Source organism: Sinocyclocheilus grahami, unplaced genomic scaffold (genome assembly GCF_001515645.1).
Source record: "Sinocyclocheilus grahami isolate Dianchi unplaced genomic scaffold, SAMN03320097.WGS_v1.1 scaffold1695.1, whole genome shotgun sequence".
Taxonomy (NCBI): Eukaryota; Metazoa; Chordata; class Actinopteri; order Cypriniformes; family Cyprinidae; genus Sinocyclocheilus; species Sinocyclocheilus grahami.
In genome coordinates this window covers 97,346-118,872 of record NW_015506874.1, presented here as the reverse complement: position 1 = coordinate 118,872, position 21,527 = coordinate 97,346, and the positions used below count along the sequence as shown (strand labels likewise).

The 21,527-nt window shown below is 38.0% G+C and overlaps 1 protein-coding gene across 1 annotated transcript in view; it reads right to left on the bottom strand.

The window, feature by feature from the left end:
* Positions 1 to 2,560: 2,560 nt before the first annotated feature.
* The window catches only part of LOC107572090 (neuronal PAS domain-containing protein 1-like), a 58,393-nt gene continuing 39,426 nt past the window's right edge, over positions 2,561 to 21,527 (bottom strand). Inside the window, exons 6-12 of the mRNA XM_016258505.1 lie at positions 12,089 to 12,263; positions 11,158 to 11,270; positions 9,511 to 9,707; positions 9,137 to 9,243; positions 8,459 to 8,606; positions 4,613 to 4,725; positions 2,561 to 4,521 (exon numbers count right to left, since the gene is read on the bottom strand). Of these exons, the coding sequence (XP_016113991.1) occupies positions 3,554 to 4,521; positions 4,613 to 4,725; positions 8,459 to 8,606; positions 9,137 to 9,243; positions 9,511 to 9,707; positions 11,158 to 11,270; positions 12,089 to 12,263 (1,821 nt within the window). The 3' untranslated portion in view covers positions 2,561 to 3,553. The remainder of the gene's footprint in view (positions 4,522 to 4,612; positions 4,726 to 8,458; positions 8,607 to 9,136; positions 9,244 to 9,510; positions 9,708 to 11,157; positions 11,271 to 12,088; positions 12,264 to 21,527) is intronic.

Here is a 21,527-nt window from a genome sequence, read left to right as displayed (position 1 = left end):
GGCGAACGTCGGTCCTGGAGAGCCACAGCCCTGCAGAGTTTTGCTTCAACCCTAATCAAACACACCTGAACAAGCTAATCAAGGTCTGAACGGTTACTAGGAAGCTACAGGCAGGTGAGTTTTAATTAGGGTTAGAGCTGAACTCTGCAGGGCTGTGGCTCTCCAGGACTGGAGTTCGTCACCCCTGGTCTAAATGATTCTTTCAAAGATTCATCTGGTTCTCTAATTTAACTGCCTCAGTGATCCAGTCACACAAGACAAATTGACCTCTTTTTTACACTTTATGGTGCTTTTTGAAGCTTGAAGGCTTTAGTCCTCCTTCACTGTAAAAATGGTGACCAGAATATGGACATTTATCCATATTTTGTAAACTATAGAAATTGGGGGTGGGCGATATGACCAAAACCTTACATGAGTAATTGTATTTCAGTAGAACAAATAAATAAGAAATGCTTCATACATTATTATAAAGTAATCACATTTATAAAAACACTGCAGATGCTTCACGGTGTAAACAAAATATATATTTCTTCTTATGAAAGTTATAAAAGTGATTTAGTCAAGAGCAGTGAGAGATTTTCTCTCTTTTGTTGTTTGATCAACATGAATGACAGACAGCAGGAACATTAGACTGCTGTTACTTTAAGAGCTGCCCCGATCCAATATACTGTTACATGTGTTTGCTTTCTCTGCTGTTTGTTTTCACTTAAGACCTAAATGACTGTTTATGAGGATAATTGCAAAGACGGGCATTTTGACACATACAAGTGTGTATTTAACCGTTCAAGGCCTATAAAGCGGCACAAATAGCTCTGTTCAATACTCCCGTGCTATGTGCAACGTCTTCATGTGCGCACGCCTCTCTGACAGCACTTAGCCAGTGTGCACATATAGTGAAATGTGTTGTCTTTCGATAACATTTCAACGGCTTAAAATCACTTGCTTTTAAAGTGCAGTGCTTAAAAACGCAGGCAAACTATAGGTTTTCGTGACCCCGTAGCACAGCAATGTCATGTGAGCGTGTAGATACGATGATAGAGACTATAGTCAAAAATTTCTACTGGTTAACTGTGTCTGCTGGTATATCGCTCACTGAGCAACCAGTATAATTTGTACTGATTTTGCATAACCAAAAAGTCATGGGTTTGGAAAATGAGGGTGAGTAAATTATAAAAATGTTTTCAATTGTCATTATTTATTCACCCTCATATCATTCCAAACCCCTTTTAATATCTTTATTCATGAACCACTGATGCATCTTGACTGGTCAAGTTCGAATATGCAAAGGACAAAAATGACAGCACAAAGAAATGCTCCATTATTGGAATAGTTTATTATTGTTGTTTGGATTATCATAATAATTGTTTTTACAGTGTATCATTTTCATTTAATGCTCATGGTGCTGTATTTTCACAAACATCTGATCATAAAGAAGCTAGAATCACAGTGATGGTAAAGGTTATGGGAACACCAACTCGTGCTGATGTTTCAGGACTGATTCTCTCAACTATTTACACATTCACCCTCAATCACAAATACAAATAAAAACCATCTCATATCGTTTAGTGCTACTGAAAACCATCATATCTGGTAATACTGCATGGGCAGAGAAACCTGCATACACAAAAAAACAACAAAAAAAAACCTAGAAAATGTTCACATGGTGAATCTTGTATCTGTCCTTTTGTAATTAGCTACTGCTTAAACCACATTGTTATCTTCAATGTGGTTTCATCAGTTGAAACCCTGAAAGGGATTGAATTTTCTGTCATCTATTCATCCTCATGAAAGGTACCCATAACGTTGTATAATTATTATTAGTATTTTTTACATCTTTAAAGAAGATAGACCTTATTGTTCTACACCCTGACTCCAAAAACTAGTGAGCTGCCTCCCATTTTATGTCTACAGACACAAAAGAAAACTCTTTGATTCCAATAATTTTACATTAGCATGTTTCTAAGCTAAAAATACTTTGAGCACAAAGAATATATTGTACACACAAACACTGCTGCAATGCATTCTGGGATCTACATTCAAATGAGACCTTAGAATCTGGCAAAAACGCGGTATCTAATTTTAATATTTACTATTTTACTCTCTGTCTTACATGAGGAGCATGGAAAATGCCTTACAATGCTACACAGCTCACTAGGTTTTGGAACAGTGTGCCTTAGCTTTACATAGTGGGGTGAATCTCAGTGTCACAGGTAATATTTTACTTCAAAATCAAATGCCTATTTTTAGGACCATTAAGATTTTTTTGCAGTTTGGTAGTATTTTAATGAAATTTACGCACATTCTCGCCTAAATTCTCAAGGAGTAATGTCTACTTGTTTTACAAGTCTTTGTTTTTTGTAATTATTTTAGGTTTCTTTTTGGTGATTTTCACAATGTAAGTACTTTTTGCATTACAGTAATGAGAATTTGCAGTGAATGTACTTAATTCACATTTCAATAATGTCATAAAAAAGGAATATAAATAAGCAAAATACAATTAATTTCTTTGGATTTTTGAGTGAAATATGACCTGGACATGTTTATGACAACATTTGTGATATCCAGTGGACAATTTATTTTAAAATAAAACATTACACCTTTATATAACAGACAACATTCTCCACATGTTAGTTTCTGGAATCATCGGCACATTTCTGGCACAACTATTGTAAACTTAATTCTTGTGGTTTTTACAGTAGGAGAACTAGAATGTCTGGCCATGGATGAAGTGCTACATGTATGCAACAATATACTGTAAGTGCTTGGACATGATACTTGACAAATAGACACACTTAACCACCACCACCCCCCAAAACCCCAAAATTTCGTATAGGAAGATTAGTCCATGATATTTGCTCATGTCTTGTGAAAAAAAAACAAAAAAAACATTTGGAGCATTTGCATGTATGGAGTCTCTTAACTCAGCGTTATCTATATATGGCTATGACCTTGAATTAATCATTTTTCAAGTGATTCGTTTTAGATGCATTTTTAATACAAAAATGAAAATTCTACACTGTTCAAAAGTTCTAATCTTTATTTTCATTACGACCCCTCTGTCAGTCAGGGACTTGTGGACTGTGCTTTCTTATGTATTGTTTCCTTAGGAATGTCTTATTTGGCAGTTGCCACCATTCTTCTTTTGTCCATACTTGCATATTCCTGTGTGTTTTCTTAAATGTATGGGGACTTGGAAAAAATTTATAGGTGGGCCCATCTCCCTAGGGGTCAAAGAGGACCTTTGTATGAAACCCCAGGACAATGTCCTCGGCTCTCCTTCCACATGACAGACCTGTATTTCCAGTGATTTAGGCCTCAATGATGGCCCCTTTGTGTAAGTTGCATGATGTCCTTCATATGTTCATTATGGCTTTGACTGCTTGTCCAGAGAGAGGAAGACACACTAACAAATTAACAGAGAAAAGTCTGGAGAGGATGCTCGGAAGACTGTTTGAAAAACCCCAAGTTCTTCTGCAGTTCCTCTCTCAACGTTGTACCCTGTCCTTTATGACCTCTTCCACCTCCCCTTTATATTTTTATCTGTCTTTGTCCTTCAATCCTCATCTGTCCCTGCTGCTCCCCTCAGTCCGTTCATACAGAAGGGCAGAGTTGGAGGAAAAGTGTGTTCAGCTGGAGAAAAACCACTGAAGGGAGGCAGAGAGGCGATCCTTTGCAAGTGGGGAAAGAAAGCGGGAGTTTTGGCCGCATGGTCTGAGCGGTGCCCTTCAGTGTGAGCTGTAGGCATCTCAGGTGGGGCGTAGCGAATAGTGCTGGGAGCATAGAGACTCTGAGGCCCCTGTGGGCCGAGAGCCAGGGGATGAAATAGGACATGTCCTGCAGCCCCACTAGCAGTCAGTCTCTGCAGCAGTTCGAAGTCTGGAGCACGCCCTCCGTGGATGGACCGATCATCTCTGGGTAGGGATGAGGCCAGAATGGGCGGAGACAGGGTCGGGGAGGATGGGTTGAACAGACCCTTGGATGGATCTTCTGTCGGGGTGGAGTTTTGAGGTTGGGAAGGTGGACTGCTGCCATTGGTTCCTCCACTGCTGGGCTGAGCTTGGCTCCAACGCCTCCCAGAACCCACACCTACACTTGTTCCCATTACTTCTTGTTCAGTCTTAATATTAGACCCGGAACTGGTCACCACACTCTTAAGATGCTGGATCACTGCACGACCGTTGTGGATCTTACTTGCTCCATTGGCCCCGTTGCCTTGTTTCAACTGCCCCTCTTCGCTCTTCACCCGTTTGCTGGTGGGGTTGTGGTCCCACTCACTCTCCCTCTCATCGTCCTCTTCCACCTCGCTGTCACTGGCTTGATCTGAGGAGGTATATGGGCTGTCCTCTCTCTGCCGGAACACCTCCATCCGCCTCCTCACCTCAGGAGGACCACTTTCAGCATCAGACTGGTGCGATCTCTTTCTGGTGTTCTCTGATTGGCTGCCAGCAGTGTGTGAGAAGGCTTCCTTCCCTTTGTGGTCTGTCTCGGTCCTGCCTTTCAATGGCTGTGTCCCTGTGGAGCCTGAAGTAAAGATAACTCTGCTGATTTGGGCTGTTGAGTAACGTACTACCAGTGTGTGTATGGATAATTGTGTGAGGGGCTAAAAGCATACCTTGTGCCTTTGGAGAGGTTTTGCGTGGGGAGGAGCTTGCTTGAAGCCTCTCTGCCCTCAGGCTTTCTGGGAGTTGTAATAAGTCCAGAGGCATGTCTGCCAGCTCTGGTCGACTGAAAATACAGATAAAAGAGTGTGAGCAGTTTACCTTAGGGAGCTTTACACATTTAACAGTCTAAATGCTAAACTCTATGCCACAGGTTAACAAGAGTGTTCTCCAATCATTTAGTATGGTTGAATTACACAACAAGTTGTACAAATACTAACTTGAATAGTACTGGAATCTTATATAGTACCTGTTCTGAAACATAAGTAAGCTGCCTACCTAGACAGCAATTTAAGGCATCACTTTGGACGCTTTAATTTTTGCTTTCGAATTCGCAATCTTGGTGTTAACGTTTTACAAGAAAAGGTAATTGTCTGTTGCGCTTAAGTTTAAAACAAATGCTTTAAAGATGGATTAATTATTATTCTTCATGACATGACATTTAGCCAAGTAGGTTGTCCCATACTCGGAATTTGTGCTCTGCATTTATCCCATCCAAATGCACACACATAGTAGTGAACACACACACCATGAACACACAACCGGAGCAGTGGGTTCCCATTTTTGCTGTGGCGCTTGGGGAGCAATTGGGGGTTCGGTGCCTTGCTCAAGGGCACCTCAGTTGTGAGTAATGAGGGTGGAAGAGCGCTGGTCATTTACTCCCTCAACCTAAATTTCCTGCCAGTACTGAGGCACAAACTCACGACATTCGGGTTACAAATCTGACTCTCTAACGGTTAGGCCACAACTGCACAACAGCAATAAAACATGCTGAGGCATGGCATACACCACATGCTGTATTATATATTGACTAATAGATTACAGAAAGTTTAGCAAACACTGAAATCATATTAAAATAAACAAATAAATAAGTAAATAGGTTGTCGGTGAGAGTGCTTGCATGTTTTTTGCAAAGACAACCAACATATTCACCTTCTCTGATAAGGTTTAAGAAACGGTCTTTTACAAGTCGCTTGAAAACCAAACCTCTGTCCGCCATCATTTCCTCAGTATCCATGTAATTTTTGCTATGCATACATGCCGACGTGGTGAGTATAAACCCAGGGTTCCCACACCTTGGTTAACTTCAAATTCAAGGACCTTTCAATTACTTTCCAGGTCCAATACCCTCAAATTCAAGGACTTAATGTGGGGACACATTTCAAGTGAGAGCAAGGTTACATCGTGTTACCTAGTAAGATACATTGTTACAGTTTTCAAGTGTCAAACACAACTATATAAAAAAGCATTTTTTTGGCCATATGACAGAGATCTGATATTATATTTGTCGTATTTCTGTTTTGCATAAAACTGAAGAATATTCGGTACATCCTATACTGTATTCTACAATGATCTGATATTAACTTTTGCATGGATTTTTTGCAAGGCTCATGTAACCAGACGTTTTAAGATATATGAATATGCGTTTAAGTTTTTCTTGCCTCATGGGTTTACATTATCTTAACAAGCAAAGCAATTCAACATTAATTTTACGGTGTGTCTGTGAAACGTTGTGGTACATCGTAGTATTGTTGTGAGAGCGTGAACATCATGGCAACGTACAACACAAAGTACCTCATGTGGGAAACACTTCACGTAACCCGTAAATGCGCGTAACTAAGATAAATCAAGCAAGCCAAAATGCATAGGCCACGAAGTGTTGGCGAAATAACACATTAGCGGACCGGAGGGAATAATATGGATTTTTTTTCCAGAAAACTTCTTGCACAAAATAAATTCAAGCACTTTCAACCTGTATCTATGTATGCTTATTTTCAAAAACTTTCCAGGTCCTTGAAAATTTTTTTTCAGATTCACAAACTTTCAAGGATTTCAAGGACCCGTGGGAACCCTGTAAACCAGGCTATACACTCAAAGCACTCACATTGAAAGTGCTTCTTCATACGATTAGTGAACTCCTGCTACGGCTCTGCAGCGCGAACTGTATGGAGCAGAGCAGACATTTTCAGTTTACTGTAGCGTATGTTGTCCAGCTAAAATAAATGGTTTACATTTCTATAAAAAGCAAAACGACAGTGGGGGCAGTACTGTGGTAGGCAAATAATGTATTTGGTGTAAGGACAAACTCCGGGTAATACCAGTAACACAGACTACCGCAGTAAACCTAATCCTAAAGGCCATTTCACACTAAGCACGACGTGAATTCACGCCTGCACACTAGGTGGCGACCGAGCAACAATGCATTTTTTCTCAGATATGTATCTCATATATAGATTTAACATTGTCCATTATTCAACAGCAGTAAATTAAAATAAAGTTGGATTCTACACCAGAAACACAAACTATCTATAATGCTTACAAGTATACATCTTAAAATATAATTAGAGGTACAATTAGCATCAAGCTACACTTGAAATTGTATTTTATAGTTTTTTCTTAAAACCATAGAACTCATAACATTTGCGCACATGGAAGAAAACGGTACTCTTCAGAACACAGAAATTATATTCTATATAAAGAACGTGAGAATGAATCTGTTCTCTGATACCAATGATAACAAGAACTCAGCATCCCCTCTCATTCTCTCTCAGAATACTCTTCTTAAGTGTTTGTTTAGACTGGTTTTCAATACAGCGCCACCACCCTTGCCCTTTTGTGCAACAGCAGCTCCTCCTGGCACGTGCTCTAAGCTTTAAGCCCATTTCATAATGGAGCGACGGGGAAAGAAATTTGACACACAGGATGGGAAAAAAATCCATTGAATCTATTGTTTCAATTCAAAATTGTTACATAGTATGTTTAAATGTTTTAACTTCTTGTTTATTTTATATATGGTCTAGCATCCTTTTTTAAAATCACTCAACAGCACATTGGTCATCTGTCATTGTTTTTAATTGTGCTCTATAAATACATTGACATTTTACAGTCTTATAGTCTAAGAATGCTTTGCAACAAAGTTGGTGGAAAAAAGACAGATCGAGAGAAGTTATGAAATGTATTGAAATGTATAGTAGTTTGATCTAATTAAAATTGACTTATTCACAGAGAAGGGAATCCCAGAATGCATTGCAACAAGCAAAAAATCCAAGATGGCAGACAAATAAAAAGAAGTTCTATAACGTAGCAATAAAATTGAAATTTTTAAAGTGAATTATTTCACCCAAAATTTGTGTATGCAATGTATTTTATACTTGGAGTATTGTGTCATTTGCTTAGCAGCATGTGCTAATGGCAAATTCTTGGGATCAGCTATACAAACTGAATTTCTCTTGTGTTGTGCAGCAGAAATGCTATTATTCTGGTGCCAATAAATTACCTACTGACTATGTAGATTGTTTCAAATCAGTCAAAGGAAGGTACCTTACCAGTAGGCAGCAACACAGTTCACTATATTTTGGAACACAGCTTCAGAGTTTCCTCCTCATAGAGATTAACAGCACCGTAAGAGAGGTATTCACTTGTGATACCGCTTCCGAACACACACACACACACACACACACCCTAGAAAAGCCCTTCTGAACATGAACATGGCTCCAGCAGGGTGCTATAGAAGTTAATTAGCTATCGTAATTACAAAGCTAATTAACTAAAACACCATTCAGCCAGAAAATTTTGACATCCATTTGGTGTAATTATATATCACCAGTCCAATTATCACTGAAATTCAGCCAATTTTGACTTCTTTGAACGTGTGCGCTTGTGTGATGAAGATTACTGTAGACAGATGGAGAGGAAGAGCGCTTACGAGGGCCTCTGTGGAAACTCTCAGCACATTAACATTTTTATACTGTAGCACAACACTCAAAAACACAAACACACAAGGTCACTAAGAAACTGACCTGAGCACATAGTTGACCCAGATGACGTTACGCTCATGGGGCGCTTTGTGGTTAATGGACACGGTGGCACAGGACTGAATCCACAGATACCCTCCTCTCCTTTGCAACCAGCGATAATACCCCGTCACAACCTGCCCTTTCCGCAGCACTAAGAAAGAATAATTAACAGATATACATTTATATTTAGGTAAGGAGTCTGATTAAATAATTGATTTTAAAATGCAAAAACCACATGAGATGGCTAAAAAAAAGATACATTTAATAACCTGGATGTGGAGAAGAATTTCACAATTTGTTTATTTGGCTAGGGGGCGCTGGTGTCAAAATGTAAAATGTAAACAGCAGCTTCAGGCTCTTAAACTGACAAAACAGATACAGCTGTTCTTTAATCTTGAACTAAAAAAGGTTCTTTTTTCTTTTCCATTACTTTTATTATTCACCTTGCAGCCACCCTCACTAAAGCTCTTCATATTTCCTTACCCTACAATCTATTGGTCATGATGACAAAATAAAATCCAATAGTGTGATTAAGTTCATGACATGAAACGCATACTAATAAACAAATAAAATATATAATTTCTGTTATATAATATACAACTTTGAGAGAGATGTGTGACACGTAATAAGTTTTTTTTAGAGATGGGGTGGCAAATAGATCACAAATCTTGACAGGCTTACAGTCTTCATGGCTCTGCCTAATGGTGTCCAGGTCTTCTGCATGGATGAAGTGGTAGCAAGTACGTCCAACCACCTCAGCTGGGCTCAGGTCCATATACTCTGAAATCCTACAAAATCCATACAAGTACACATATAAGAGTGACATTGTTTGTAACACAATGAGTTTTTAGTTTGAGTGCATATTAATTTTTATCTAATTTTTTAATCATTCTTTCAGCTATGTAGTGTAATTCTATTCCACGGGCTTGAGACGTAGTGTTGATGCGATAACACATATTTGGTACGAGTTATCATTTACACCAATAATGGGCAAACACTATGGCAAAGGTAGCTGAATATATTGTAACTGAGACTGAGGCATGCTGGGACTTTACCTGTTCTCACAGTAGGTGACCTGCAGGTCCATGTTGACTCTGAAGACAAACATGTGACTTTCCATGCGCACCTCATTGAGCATGGAGGGTGGAAGTGTGTGAGCCAGAGCAACCAATCCCATTGGTCGATGCAAGGGGTGGGAGGAGCCTGGCACCAGGGCTGGCCGACACCGAATCCGACCTGTCACATGAATCACCTGATAAGAAATTAAATAAGCAGTTCAGTTTTGAAATCATTCAATTATAAAAAAAATGAGTAAATGCTAATATGCTAGTCCAGCGTTTCCCCAACCATGTTCCATGAGCCCCCTACTAAATGGTACACTTTGAAGGCATGTGACTCTTTGTGCTGGTCTAAAAGGATGCAATAAAAAGGAAGCCTGTTTCTGCCACTGAATTTTAAAAAAAGGTAATTGTGACTTTTTATCTTACAATTGCGAGAATTGCAATTCTGAGAAAAAAGTCAGCAAAGAATGGGAACTCGCAATAATTGTAAGAAAAAATCGCGAGTTAGAAACTATTTTGAGAAATGAAGTCAGAACTGCGAGATAGATACACATTTATATCTCGCTATTTGGAAAATAGGACTGATATTTTCTCAGAATTGCTAGTGTATATTTTGGAATTTTGACTTTATAACATGCCATTGTGAGTTATTAAATCAGAACTGTGATTCAATACTGTAATACTGTAACTGTGTGTTTAAATACTGTAAACTCACAATTCTGAGAAAAGTCAGAATTGTGAGATGTAAGCTCGCAATTGCGAGAAAAGTAAGAATTGCGAGTTTATATCATGCAATTCTGAGAAAAGGCAATTATGCAATTGACTCAGAATTGACTTTTAATTTCTTAAAATTGCGAGTTTGTATCATGCAATTCTGGGAAAGTCAGAATTGCGAGATGTAAACTCGCAATTGCGAGAAAAGTCAGAATTGCGAGTTTATATCATGTAATTCTGAGAAAAAAAGTCAGAATTGTGAGATGTAAGCTCGCAATTGCAAGAAAAGTAAGAATTGCGAGTTTATATCATGCAATTCTGAGAAAAGGCAATTATGCAATTGACTCAGAATTGACTTTTAATTTCTCAGAATTGCGAGTTTGTATCATGCAATTCTGGGAAAGTCAGAATTGCGAGATGTAAACTCGCAATTGCGAGAAAAGTCAGAATTGCGAGTTTATATCATGTAATTCTGAGAAAAAAAGTCAGAATTGTGAGATGTAAGCTCGCAATTGCAAGAAAAGTAAGAATTGCGAGTTTATATCATGCAATTCTGAGAAAAGGCAATTATGCAATTGACTCAGAATTGACTTTTAATTTCTCAGAATTGTGAATTTGTATAATGCCATTCTGAGGAAAAAAGGCAATTCTGCAACTGACTCAGAATTGACTTTTAATTTCTTAAAATTGCGAGTTTGTATCATGCAATTCTGAGAAAAAAAGTCAGAATTGAGAGATGTAAGCTCGCAATTACCAGACAAAATGTCACAATTTTGAGATAAAAAGTCACAATTACCTTCTATTTTTTCATATTCAAATGTTTATCATACAGAATTTTCGCACTGAACATGTCTTTGTGTACACATGCCTTAAAATGTGTGCTACAATTTAACACACGAGACAGTACGTCTCCAATCAAGGACTCACTTTATAGCCTGAGGATTTAATGTGGAGGCCACGCTTGGTGAGGGTGGATTTCATCCTGATGAAGAATCCACGTTCCGATAGCTCAATGACTGGAGAACAGGGACTAGATGGTACTACAGGAGAAAACACACACATCACAAAGATATCCACCCTTTGAACAATATTTCATTATCCACGGATATATGACAACAAAAATTAACAGCTAGACCAGGGGTGTACAATCCTCCTCCTGGAGGGCCAATGTCTTTGGGCAGATTTTAGCTCCAACACACTTGCCTAAAAAGTTCTGAAGACTTTGATTAACTGATTCAGGTGTGTTTAATTAGTGTTGGAGCTAAACTTTGCAGGACAGTGGCCCTCCAGGAAGAGGTATTGGATACACCTGAGTTAGACAGTCAACACATATATGGAAAATCGTATTTTGTGTTTTGGCGAATTTATGTAAATTTAGATGATCTCGTAATTTTCAGTATCATTTAATTTTTTACCTGTGGCCCACTTATAATTTTGTTTTCACCAAAAGCAGTCATATTTTCATTTTCATGATCATTTTCCACCCTCCTCTCTGACCCTTAGGATGAAACAAGCGTTTTTTGCTGCCGTGTTTCAAGCCTTCTATGCAAATATCCTCTTGAAAATGAGAAACAGCATTTTCCTGAAGAGCGGCTGGTGTTCTGCCCTGGATCAGCACAAGATCTGAAAGGCATTGGTGTGCCAACACCAAATAGTGTATGTGGGTGGTCGTTTTAATGTATGTATCTTATTGATGACAAAAAGTTATTCCAGCAGCATAGTTTGATCTTAGGTTTTGAGTTCTGAAAGTTACAGTATAATTTTTGTGTATCTATTTGAACTATTTATGTCAAAGGAGACACGAGACATTGAGGAAAAATTAGAGATGAATAAAGCTAGACCTCTGAAGGCGTGTTACCTGGTTCTGGAGTGCCGGCCAGTGAGGATGTGGAGGCGGAGTTTGAAGCACTCTCGTGGGACGTTTGACAGCCTGCCTCTGCCCGGAGGTGTGGCCTAATGCCAAGACGCTCTGCCATCTCAACATGATCCGCAGGGTGAATGTAATCGAATACGCTACTTCCAGTCAACTCAACCTGAGCATGCGGATACACACATAAATACACATGCACACAGATCAATATAGAATAACATTCATATAAGAAACATGACACAGATCACAACATATTGACTAACAGCCAATGAGAGACCTTGAAAAACACAAGCTCGTCTATAGCTATTCCTACATTTGTAATGTGTAAGTGTACAAACGCACACACTACTAAAACCTCACACTGGGGGAAGCAAACATCAGAGAAAGAGATCAAAGCAATGCTGTACATAAAACATTAATTTTAGCGTTCCATGATCTAGACTGAATATTCTACCTGCTGCATTTTATAAAATGAATAAGAAACTCAAAAACAGGTGAGCTTCATAAAACAAACCGACCATGTATAGATATAACAGTGTTACAAATCTTTGCAAATCTGTATGGTTTTCCTTCTTTTGTGAAAAATAAAAGCATGTCCAAGCTGCTTTTTTAAAGCTTTTTTTATGCAAACAAAAGTGCACGTGGACCAAGATGGTCAAGATTCAAAGGGACAAAAAACACAGACCATTCTAAACCAGTAGTTCTCAATCGTTTTGGCTCCAAGGCCCCTCATTCACTACAATATCTGAATGCCCAACATGCATAGTTTCTGTAAATTTTGATCTAAGTTTACAGAGGATTTTTTCATTTTTAAGCTTCCCACTCTTTTCAGCCATTGCATTTATATGACTCTCCTAGTTGTTTATGATTTACTGGAAAATAACTAAGAATGAGGATTTTTATAGCTTTGAGAAATTAGGAAAAAAAGTCTATTTATTAAAAAAAAAATTCCATGGAGTTTTTGGAGGTCTACCTTAATATCCAAAGAAATATACAAAATATTTTGCATCAACTTATTTTAATGCATATTTTGAATTTTTATTTAATCATTCAGATAATGTTTTATCATTTTGAGGCTTTCTGAGTTGATAACCACTGTCCTTTACAATATGATGATATATATTTTTAAATTGCAAGCAGGAAGGATATTTGGCAGTCGCGACAGAGGAAATAATTGTATTAATTTCTTTAAGATGTATTTTTAATGAGTTTTTTAATTTTATTTGCATGGCTTTAAAAGAAAATAGGAATGGTCATACAGACATTTATGGCACTTTCAACAACAACAAAAAAAGATCTTTATTTGAATATTAAAAAAGAGCAACCTGGTCATTCTGCAAAACATCTCCTTTTGTGTTGTACAAAAGAAAGAAAGGAATTGGATTGATAGGTACATGAGTACACTTGTATCCATATGTGTATACTGTAAATTCCCTTACTACTTTGCTCAACTAGTAAGAGTGAAAAAATGGTATTCTGCAGATCTATTAAAAAATAATCTGTGTGGGTCAGATTTCATTCTACAGTATCTTTATAAAAGGCTGGATTCTCCCTCACACCGCTGTCTGTGGGACAAAGCCATTTATTATGGGATTAGATCCATTTACGGAGGGATTTTAAAGGATTTTACGCTGGCCGTCAAGGACACTAATGTGTGTGTGCAAGGCAGATTGCATGCAAACAGAGGGAAGAGCAGAAAGGAGAGGGATAGACGGTGGAGTAAAGAGCGGGGCTGTGTAATTGGGGATCAGATGAGGGATGAATTGTGAAGAGTCTGGGGTTTTAAGCCCGTGTCGGCTAATTGAGAGGTGGAGGTAAATCCAGCAGACAGGTGGTCTGACTTGGAGAACTTAATCTGATCTACAATGCTTTGGAGAGGGTTGTTTAGCTTGTCGGAGTAGCGCCGATGGGATATCAGATGTTTGGACTCAAGAAGACACCAAAGGTGCATGTGGGAGCTTTTGGGAAATATCAGTTAAAAGGATCCACTGGAGGACACTCGATTTGTAAGAATAAACGTAATTGTGAAAAGGCATGCAAGAGAGATTACTGGGTCTAAAACAGCATTTTATGTCTGATGTACTGCAATGAATCCATTCATTCTGACAATTCATTTTAAGGAACCAGTTTCAATATAACTGGATAACTGGTCCCAAAATTCTCTTTAATTTAACCTGGATTATTTATTTAAATGTTCTTTAAATATGTGTGTGTGTGTGTGTGTGTGTGTGTGTGTGTGTGTGTGTGTGTGTGTGTGTGTGTGTGTGTGTGTGAAAAAAAGAAACTACTTCATCTTACCATTTTTTTAAATATTTTTTATTTACATTTTTATTTAAAAATATGATTGATTTTAATGTAAAAAGCAGTTTTAACCTACATTTTCTAATAACCATTTAAAAAAATTTATTACAACCAGGAAAACTCTCTAGAAAAATGTGTAATGTAATATTTCTCTCAAAAAAGTCTCTTGATTTAAACAGTATATTTAAATATTATGTTATATATCAGTAAATAAGTATGTATTTATTTATGAATTAAATTAAAATTGATACAATTTTACTTTCCAGTACTAAAGTATGAATGAATATATGATCCTTTTTACTTCCATGGACTTTTAAATTTTCTCAAAATACCCGTATAAAATAATAATAAAATAGAATGTCTAGCATATATTTATTTCACACTGTGTCTTGTACCAAGGTGCTGTGTTTTTAAGAGGCAGTGTCAAGTTAAAACAGTGAAACTTTGAAAAGCCTGTCTCAAGACACCTGCAATGTTACGCTCCGTCTTGCTGTTTTTGAACACAAGAACATGTCCTGTGTGAACGGCTCTTTACTTATTATGTGCTGCTGCTCTCAGTAAGTGTGGTGTCCTGTAGTAGCGTGTGTCAGAGACCGTTCACACAGGACACGTTCTTGCATTCGAAATTAGCTAGACGCAGTGAAATGGAATAAAACACATGTGTCTCGAGACGCTTAAGTTTAACTGTTTAACTTGACACAGTAGTGCTCATGGTGCAAGACACATATACTACCATACACTACCATTTAGGTGGGAGTAAGAATTTAGTTTGAATGAAATTAATACTTCTGTTTAGCAAGGATGTATTAAATTGATAAAAAGTGACTTATAAAATACTTAGGGTCAGATTTACTAACAGCTTGCACCAGCGCAAACCGTAGTTTGGTGTTACAATAATACTGTCAGGATTTACTAAAGACGTGCAGAAATAGAAGTAAGAAAAGGTTGTTGGTAAGTGTTAAGAAGAGGGTTAAGAAGAGAGAGAGAGAGAGAGAGAGAGAGAGAGAGAGAAAGACATGATATAAATAATAGCTAGGATTTAATATGTATGAGGCGTCCGGGCAGTTGTCCACAACACTCTCTCAGTCTGCAACTGACTGATGAGAGAGGAGCAAGAGAAGAGGACGAGGAGGAGGCAGAGGAAGAGATGGGGAGGAGGCAAGGTGATGGGTCTGCATACTAATCAGCCCAGGATCAATTTCCCACCCCATACGCCCCTCCACATTTCCCAGATGCTGTGGCTTTGGCCGTGGAGAGGAGATAAGAGGCTAAGCTCCTAGACCTCCATCTAGGCCTGGAGCTGTGGCTTCTGTTGGGCAAGCAGCCTGGAAGCAGGCATATCATCCCGCTCTCAAGGTCCCTGACCCTGCGTAATCCGCCTAAGGAACCTTACTGTCTTTGGAGAGGTCACAGGGATTAACCAGAACGGATGGCTCTATCTACGATGGCGTGTCATGACCTCTGACACAAGGTAACAAGTGGGGTCTTATGCTTACAGTTAATGGATTTCCTCTTGCGTGACCTCTGAGACCCAGACAGAGGCCGGAGTGAATGACCGTGGCGGTGTAAACGCTACCAGGCAGCAGTTGGACACACTTGACTGAACTGAAATGTTGGTGATTCTTGGGCTTTTTAAATGCTTGGAATTATTTTTGTATACAAAAAATAAAATAAGTCACGTTTATTTTATATTTTAGAATGATATATTATTTTCGGTCCTCGAATCTGATTGTCTGAGAGAAGTGCAATATTCAATATAACTCCAACCGTTTAACCGTTTGTATGAAATTGACAAAAGAAAACAACTAGAGGAATCTAGACAAATGGTGGCGATTTTGACGCATCTGAAATTTAGGGGACAATTTTGATGACTTCACAACTATTCTAAAATGTAGATATAGGGTAATACATCAGCTATGCTCCGAAACCTAGCGTGCGGCCTACCTCAACCGATCCAGACAGGAATGCTGTTCAAACATTAAGCTCCTTTTTAAAACAGCACTATGTAACTTGTGTTCAAAATTTGCAAAATGTATATAATGAGCGAGTACATCATGAATTCATCTTCCAAACTGCGTTTTTGTCTTAATCCGAATCACTACGGTACACTTATAATAAGTACTTATATTTGGACTATTGTAGCCGGTCGGGTCGTCACCGCTGCGGAGTAACACATACCTGCGTGAATCGCCATAGACATAAACTTAGAGAAGTAGCTCCGGTTGGAATGTTCTTCCGCAGGATGTGTGCAGTTCTGTTTATTAACCGCTAGAGCGCCAAAAGTTACATAGTGCTGCTTTAAAGGTCCCCTGAAATGCTTATAAACATGCAGCGTTACTCTTCTTCTTCTTCTTCTTCTTCTTCTTCTTCTTCTTCTTCTTCTTCTTCTTCTAATAACGTTTTATAGCGGAGAGGCACTTCTTCTTCTTCTTCTTCTTCTTCTTCTTCTTCTTCTTCTTCTTCTTCTTCTTTTCAGAGCCGTTGAGCTCCGTAAAGCCGCATTTGACAGGGTATGCCAAGCACAATCTCATCCATATTGCTATAAAATATAGCATTCTGTGTAGAATGTTCAAATAGCTACATTTTGTGGTCTGCGCCGACTCGCGCATGTGATCCGCTCCGTGCTATCGTGTCTCTGGACCGGAGCAGAGTGTGTGCGCGGTGCGGTGGTTAGCGTGACACAGCGTGAAACCAGACTTCTTTTTTTCCTCAATGGAAAGCATATTTACACTGTGTGAATCGTTCCCTTTCCCCTATATAGTGCACTACGTGCCATTCACTGTACAGAAAATACTAATTCTGTGGCAATTGACCGATTTCAGCCGCGGCTTCAGCGTCTACTTTATAGTGTAGGGGGAGGGCGCTTTGGATTCTAGAGAGCATTTGATTGGACAGAAAGTTTGATGAGAAGCTGAAGTACGATGTGACGTCAACAAAATCGTTGAGCCGTTTTGGCGGAAGTGACGAACTGCAAGCTTTGAATGCTTATATCTTCTAAATACGAATTTTGTCACTGTTTTGGAGCACACTACCTTTATAGATAACCTTAAGACTAACATATTGATACAAAACCCAAAAAACTTTAATTTTGATTTCATGGGGACTTTAAGATTTCTGTGAAATTTTAAGGTCAGTTGTCTATAGTCAGTAGTGTAGCGATGTATTAATCACAGATTACTTACAAATTGTAATACATAACTGGTTCCAAATTACAGTACATGACAAAAATTGTAGTTAGTAACGTAATATTACATTACACATTTTCGTTAATATAATCATACAACTTTAGGATTAATTTTAGATGACTTCTGACCTATCTCATTTTTCACATTGATTTAAATAGTATAATCTTGTACCATATTGATATAAAAATTACTGAAGAAAATATATTTAATTTGTTGTTCTCAACAACATGAGGTGCATTAAACATTACGTCAATGTTTTCTAAACTGGGTTTGTGAAGGAACTGCAGGGAGTTTATGAGTTTAATGAAAAGCTAATAATTAATTAAATCATAAAAATTGTAAATGAAAACAAATCATTTTAAAATGAATCAAAATAACAAACTTACTGAAAAAATGAAAATAAGTACGTTTACAACCATGAAAAAAGTTGGTGAATTTGTGAATTTGAGTATTTTGAGCATGTGTTTGAAAGACAAACAAAAGTAATACATGGTAAAATAACTGACTGACTGATATTTCAAATAAAAATTTTGTTCCATCAGTAGTTAATGCAATGTTGAAACAGTTCTTAAAAGGGTTACAGCACGCGATTTTATGTTTTCCTTTGTCTTTGGAGTGTTACTAGCTGCTCGTGCATAAATAAGATCCGTAAAGTTGCAAAGATTAAAGTCTCGAATCTTTCTAAAAGTTTCGACTCATCCACAAATTCCTAAACATGCCCCCACAAATCTACATCACTCTGTGGGAAGATTTGCATAACACCGCTCAAATGTATAGACAAAAAATGGCGTAACTTTTATTCTCGCTGTAGTATTGTTGCTGCCACCGCCATCGCTGTGTATTTCCAAATATGGTAATGGTCGTAACATTTCCGTCACACCGTGCTTTTCAGAACGATGAGCTTTGTAAAAATCAACGCGTTTCAGAAAGGCGGGGAAGAGAAGAGCAACAATAACGTACAGTATGTGGAAAATAATGTGTTTTTTGAAACTTAAACCACATAAACACATTGCGTTACACCAAATACAAAAAAACTAAATAATAATTTTAGCAACATCATATGAACCCTTAAACTTGAAATTATTTTTGTAAATCCAGTGGTCAAATGCTGTGTAGCCACATGACTAGTGACTGATCTCTGTGTGAATGTCCACAAATCTGGAAGACTTTCTGAGTGTATATAAGCAGTAGGATATTTTAGAAAGGAAAATATAACAGATAAAAAAAAGAGTTATTAGGGAGAATTAATAAATTATGAATAAATTAATTTTATTGTGTAAATAATATGTAATCCATAACAAGATAACTCTAGTCTGATTATGTGTATTGTAAAATGTAATTGAATCTAATTACAAGTACTTAATTTTTGGGTCCTGATTAAGTAATCCAGATTAAATGCAATCACTTACTACCCAGCTCTGATCACACCTCACTTTCACTTTCAAACCATGCAGCAAAATCATGTAATCGTGTGGGGAATATTTCTCTCCAAGATTGCATGAATTCCTACTGAAATGGTAAAATAATCCCGGAATGCACTGTGCAAAAGTATTCAAGATTGCGGACATGAAATTTTAACTATAAATTAACATACATCATTGAATACCGAAAACTATCAATACAAATAGTTCAGTGTAATATATTCAATAAAAGTTGTATATATATGCATAAATATTTAATCGAATTAAATATTTAATATATATCCAATAATTTTGTCTGATATGTATTTTTTAAGTGAATTACATCAATAGCAACACGCGAACGTCAAACTGTATTAGAATCAGTTGTGACAGGCGTGTCTGATGCGCTTTATGTGAGTAGCACTGTTTTTTGTGGCTTTTGGAGTTTCTGTTTATGTATCCTGTTCCAAATCAGTCATATACGAGTTTCTGTTCAGTTAGGATGCTGTCTAAAGGTGCGGTCACATTTACCACTGTTCAATAAATTTTTATCTGGTGAAATCCAGTCATTTTAATAGGAATCCATGCAATCTGGAATTTCATGTAAGGCTGAAAGGTTTCCCTATGTAGATTTTGCTTCATCAAAAGAAAGCTGCTTGAAAATGACTTCTGTGCTTCGTATATCGCTACACAATAGACAATAGACTACACAAACATTTTTCAAAATTCAGCAAACTTTCACTAATGTTACCGCCAATGTCACTAGACCCTTTTTTTACTGGGGAACAAGCTCCAGAGAAAGAACGCTGTGCCCCAGTAAAATATTACAGATAAATATTAATGTTAGTGAAGATTATAACGTACCAACCTGAGAATCATTTTCTCTGACAATATATCAAGTCATGTGTGTTTTCTATCAGCTCCACAGAATCAGAATTAGAACAGGGATGCCAGATTCATGAATGAATCACTCTTTTGAAACAGTCAATCGGGTTTGCAAAAAGGTCTGGAACTGTTCAGTTTGATTCATTAGGACAGTTGTAAGACAGAAAATAAAAAGAGTGCTAGATTATGTGGATATTTATTTACAATTGACCTTTCGCCGGGAGTTTGATTGACAGGCAATCTGACCAATCATAACGCAGAATCTACCATTTTTGTTCGACAAACAAACCAGACAGGAGAGTAGATTAACATTGGTGGACTTGAACTTGGAAAACTGTGTCTCTTTCCGTGTTTTAAACAAGATACCTTCTGATGTTCATTCATTTTTATTTCATGCTATAACTAGTAGTAAAGAGGAAGAGGTGATCGGTTCACATGCCAGTTGAATTGAGGCACTACAGCGATCACAAACAGTAGAGTCACAAACAGTGTTGGGGAAAGTTACTTTTAAAAGTAATGCATTACAATTTTGCGTTACTCCCTAAAAAATAACTAATTATGTTACTTAGTTATTTTTTATGGAAAGCAATGCGTTACGTTACTTTTACGTTACTTTTTAAATCTAGACTGGCCTTACTTGTTTGTTTTTAAATATACAAATTCTTCTTTTACAAATGTAAAAGCCCTTTCACACTAAAAATGAAATGAATACACCTCAGGCAGAAGGAAATGTAAATTCACGTCTGTACAGTAGAGGGCACAGCTCAAACAAATTGCATGAAGAATATGACAGGAGAAGAAAGTTCAACACTTTTCAGCAATAACAAAAATGAAACACCAATGTGTCATTTTTGCTTAGTATGATTGAATTTGATCATCGAAGGTCAGTAGCAAAGACATTGGTTAATATTGGTTAATGGGATTAAATACATAAATGATATTTGTCTTATTTAACATATTTAATTATTGCAGGTTTGTATAATATTCTGAATTTGCATTTGACTGTTTTTATTCATTTTGAGGAAAACTGAATCTGTTTTTGTGCAGGTGAAATGAGTAAATACATGTTCATATTTAGTCTGGAACTACAGTAAGATCATGTTCACAAAGTGCACACAACGCCTCTGCACTTACTCCCTCCCGATTTCACTCAACACGAGAGCTATCAGTCAATACATGGGGGAAAAGTAACTGGAGTTCCCTTTCAGTCGGTCACTCTCGACGTCACGTCGGAGGACCGACGAAATTGGGATCTGTTTCTCGGGGTGGCGCGCGCTGGTTCTCAGGGCCCCACTCCAGTGCCTTTCTTCCCGGAAGTGCATGATGAGATCGCTGGGTCATGGACGGCACCTTTTACTGCCAGAAACCGGCCCAGTGGCTCATCTTCCCTCACCACCCTCGATGGGGGTCCAGCGTGGGGGTACACGGGAGTCCCCCAGGTGGAGCGGTCGGTTGCGATGCAATTGTGTCCAAATGCCGCTACCACTTGGCGGGGCAAACCGTTGCTCCCCTCCCGGGCCTGTAGGCACTCGTCGGCCTTGATCGAGACCGCCTATATGGCCTGTGGAGAAGCTGCGTCCGCCTTACACGCTTCGGCGTTATTGCAAGTGCACCAGGCCAAGGCACTGAGGGACTTGCACGAGGGTGGTCACGACC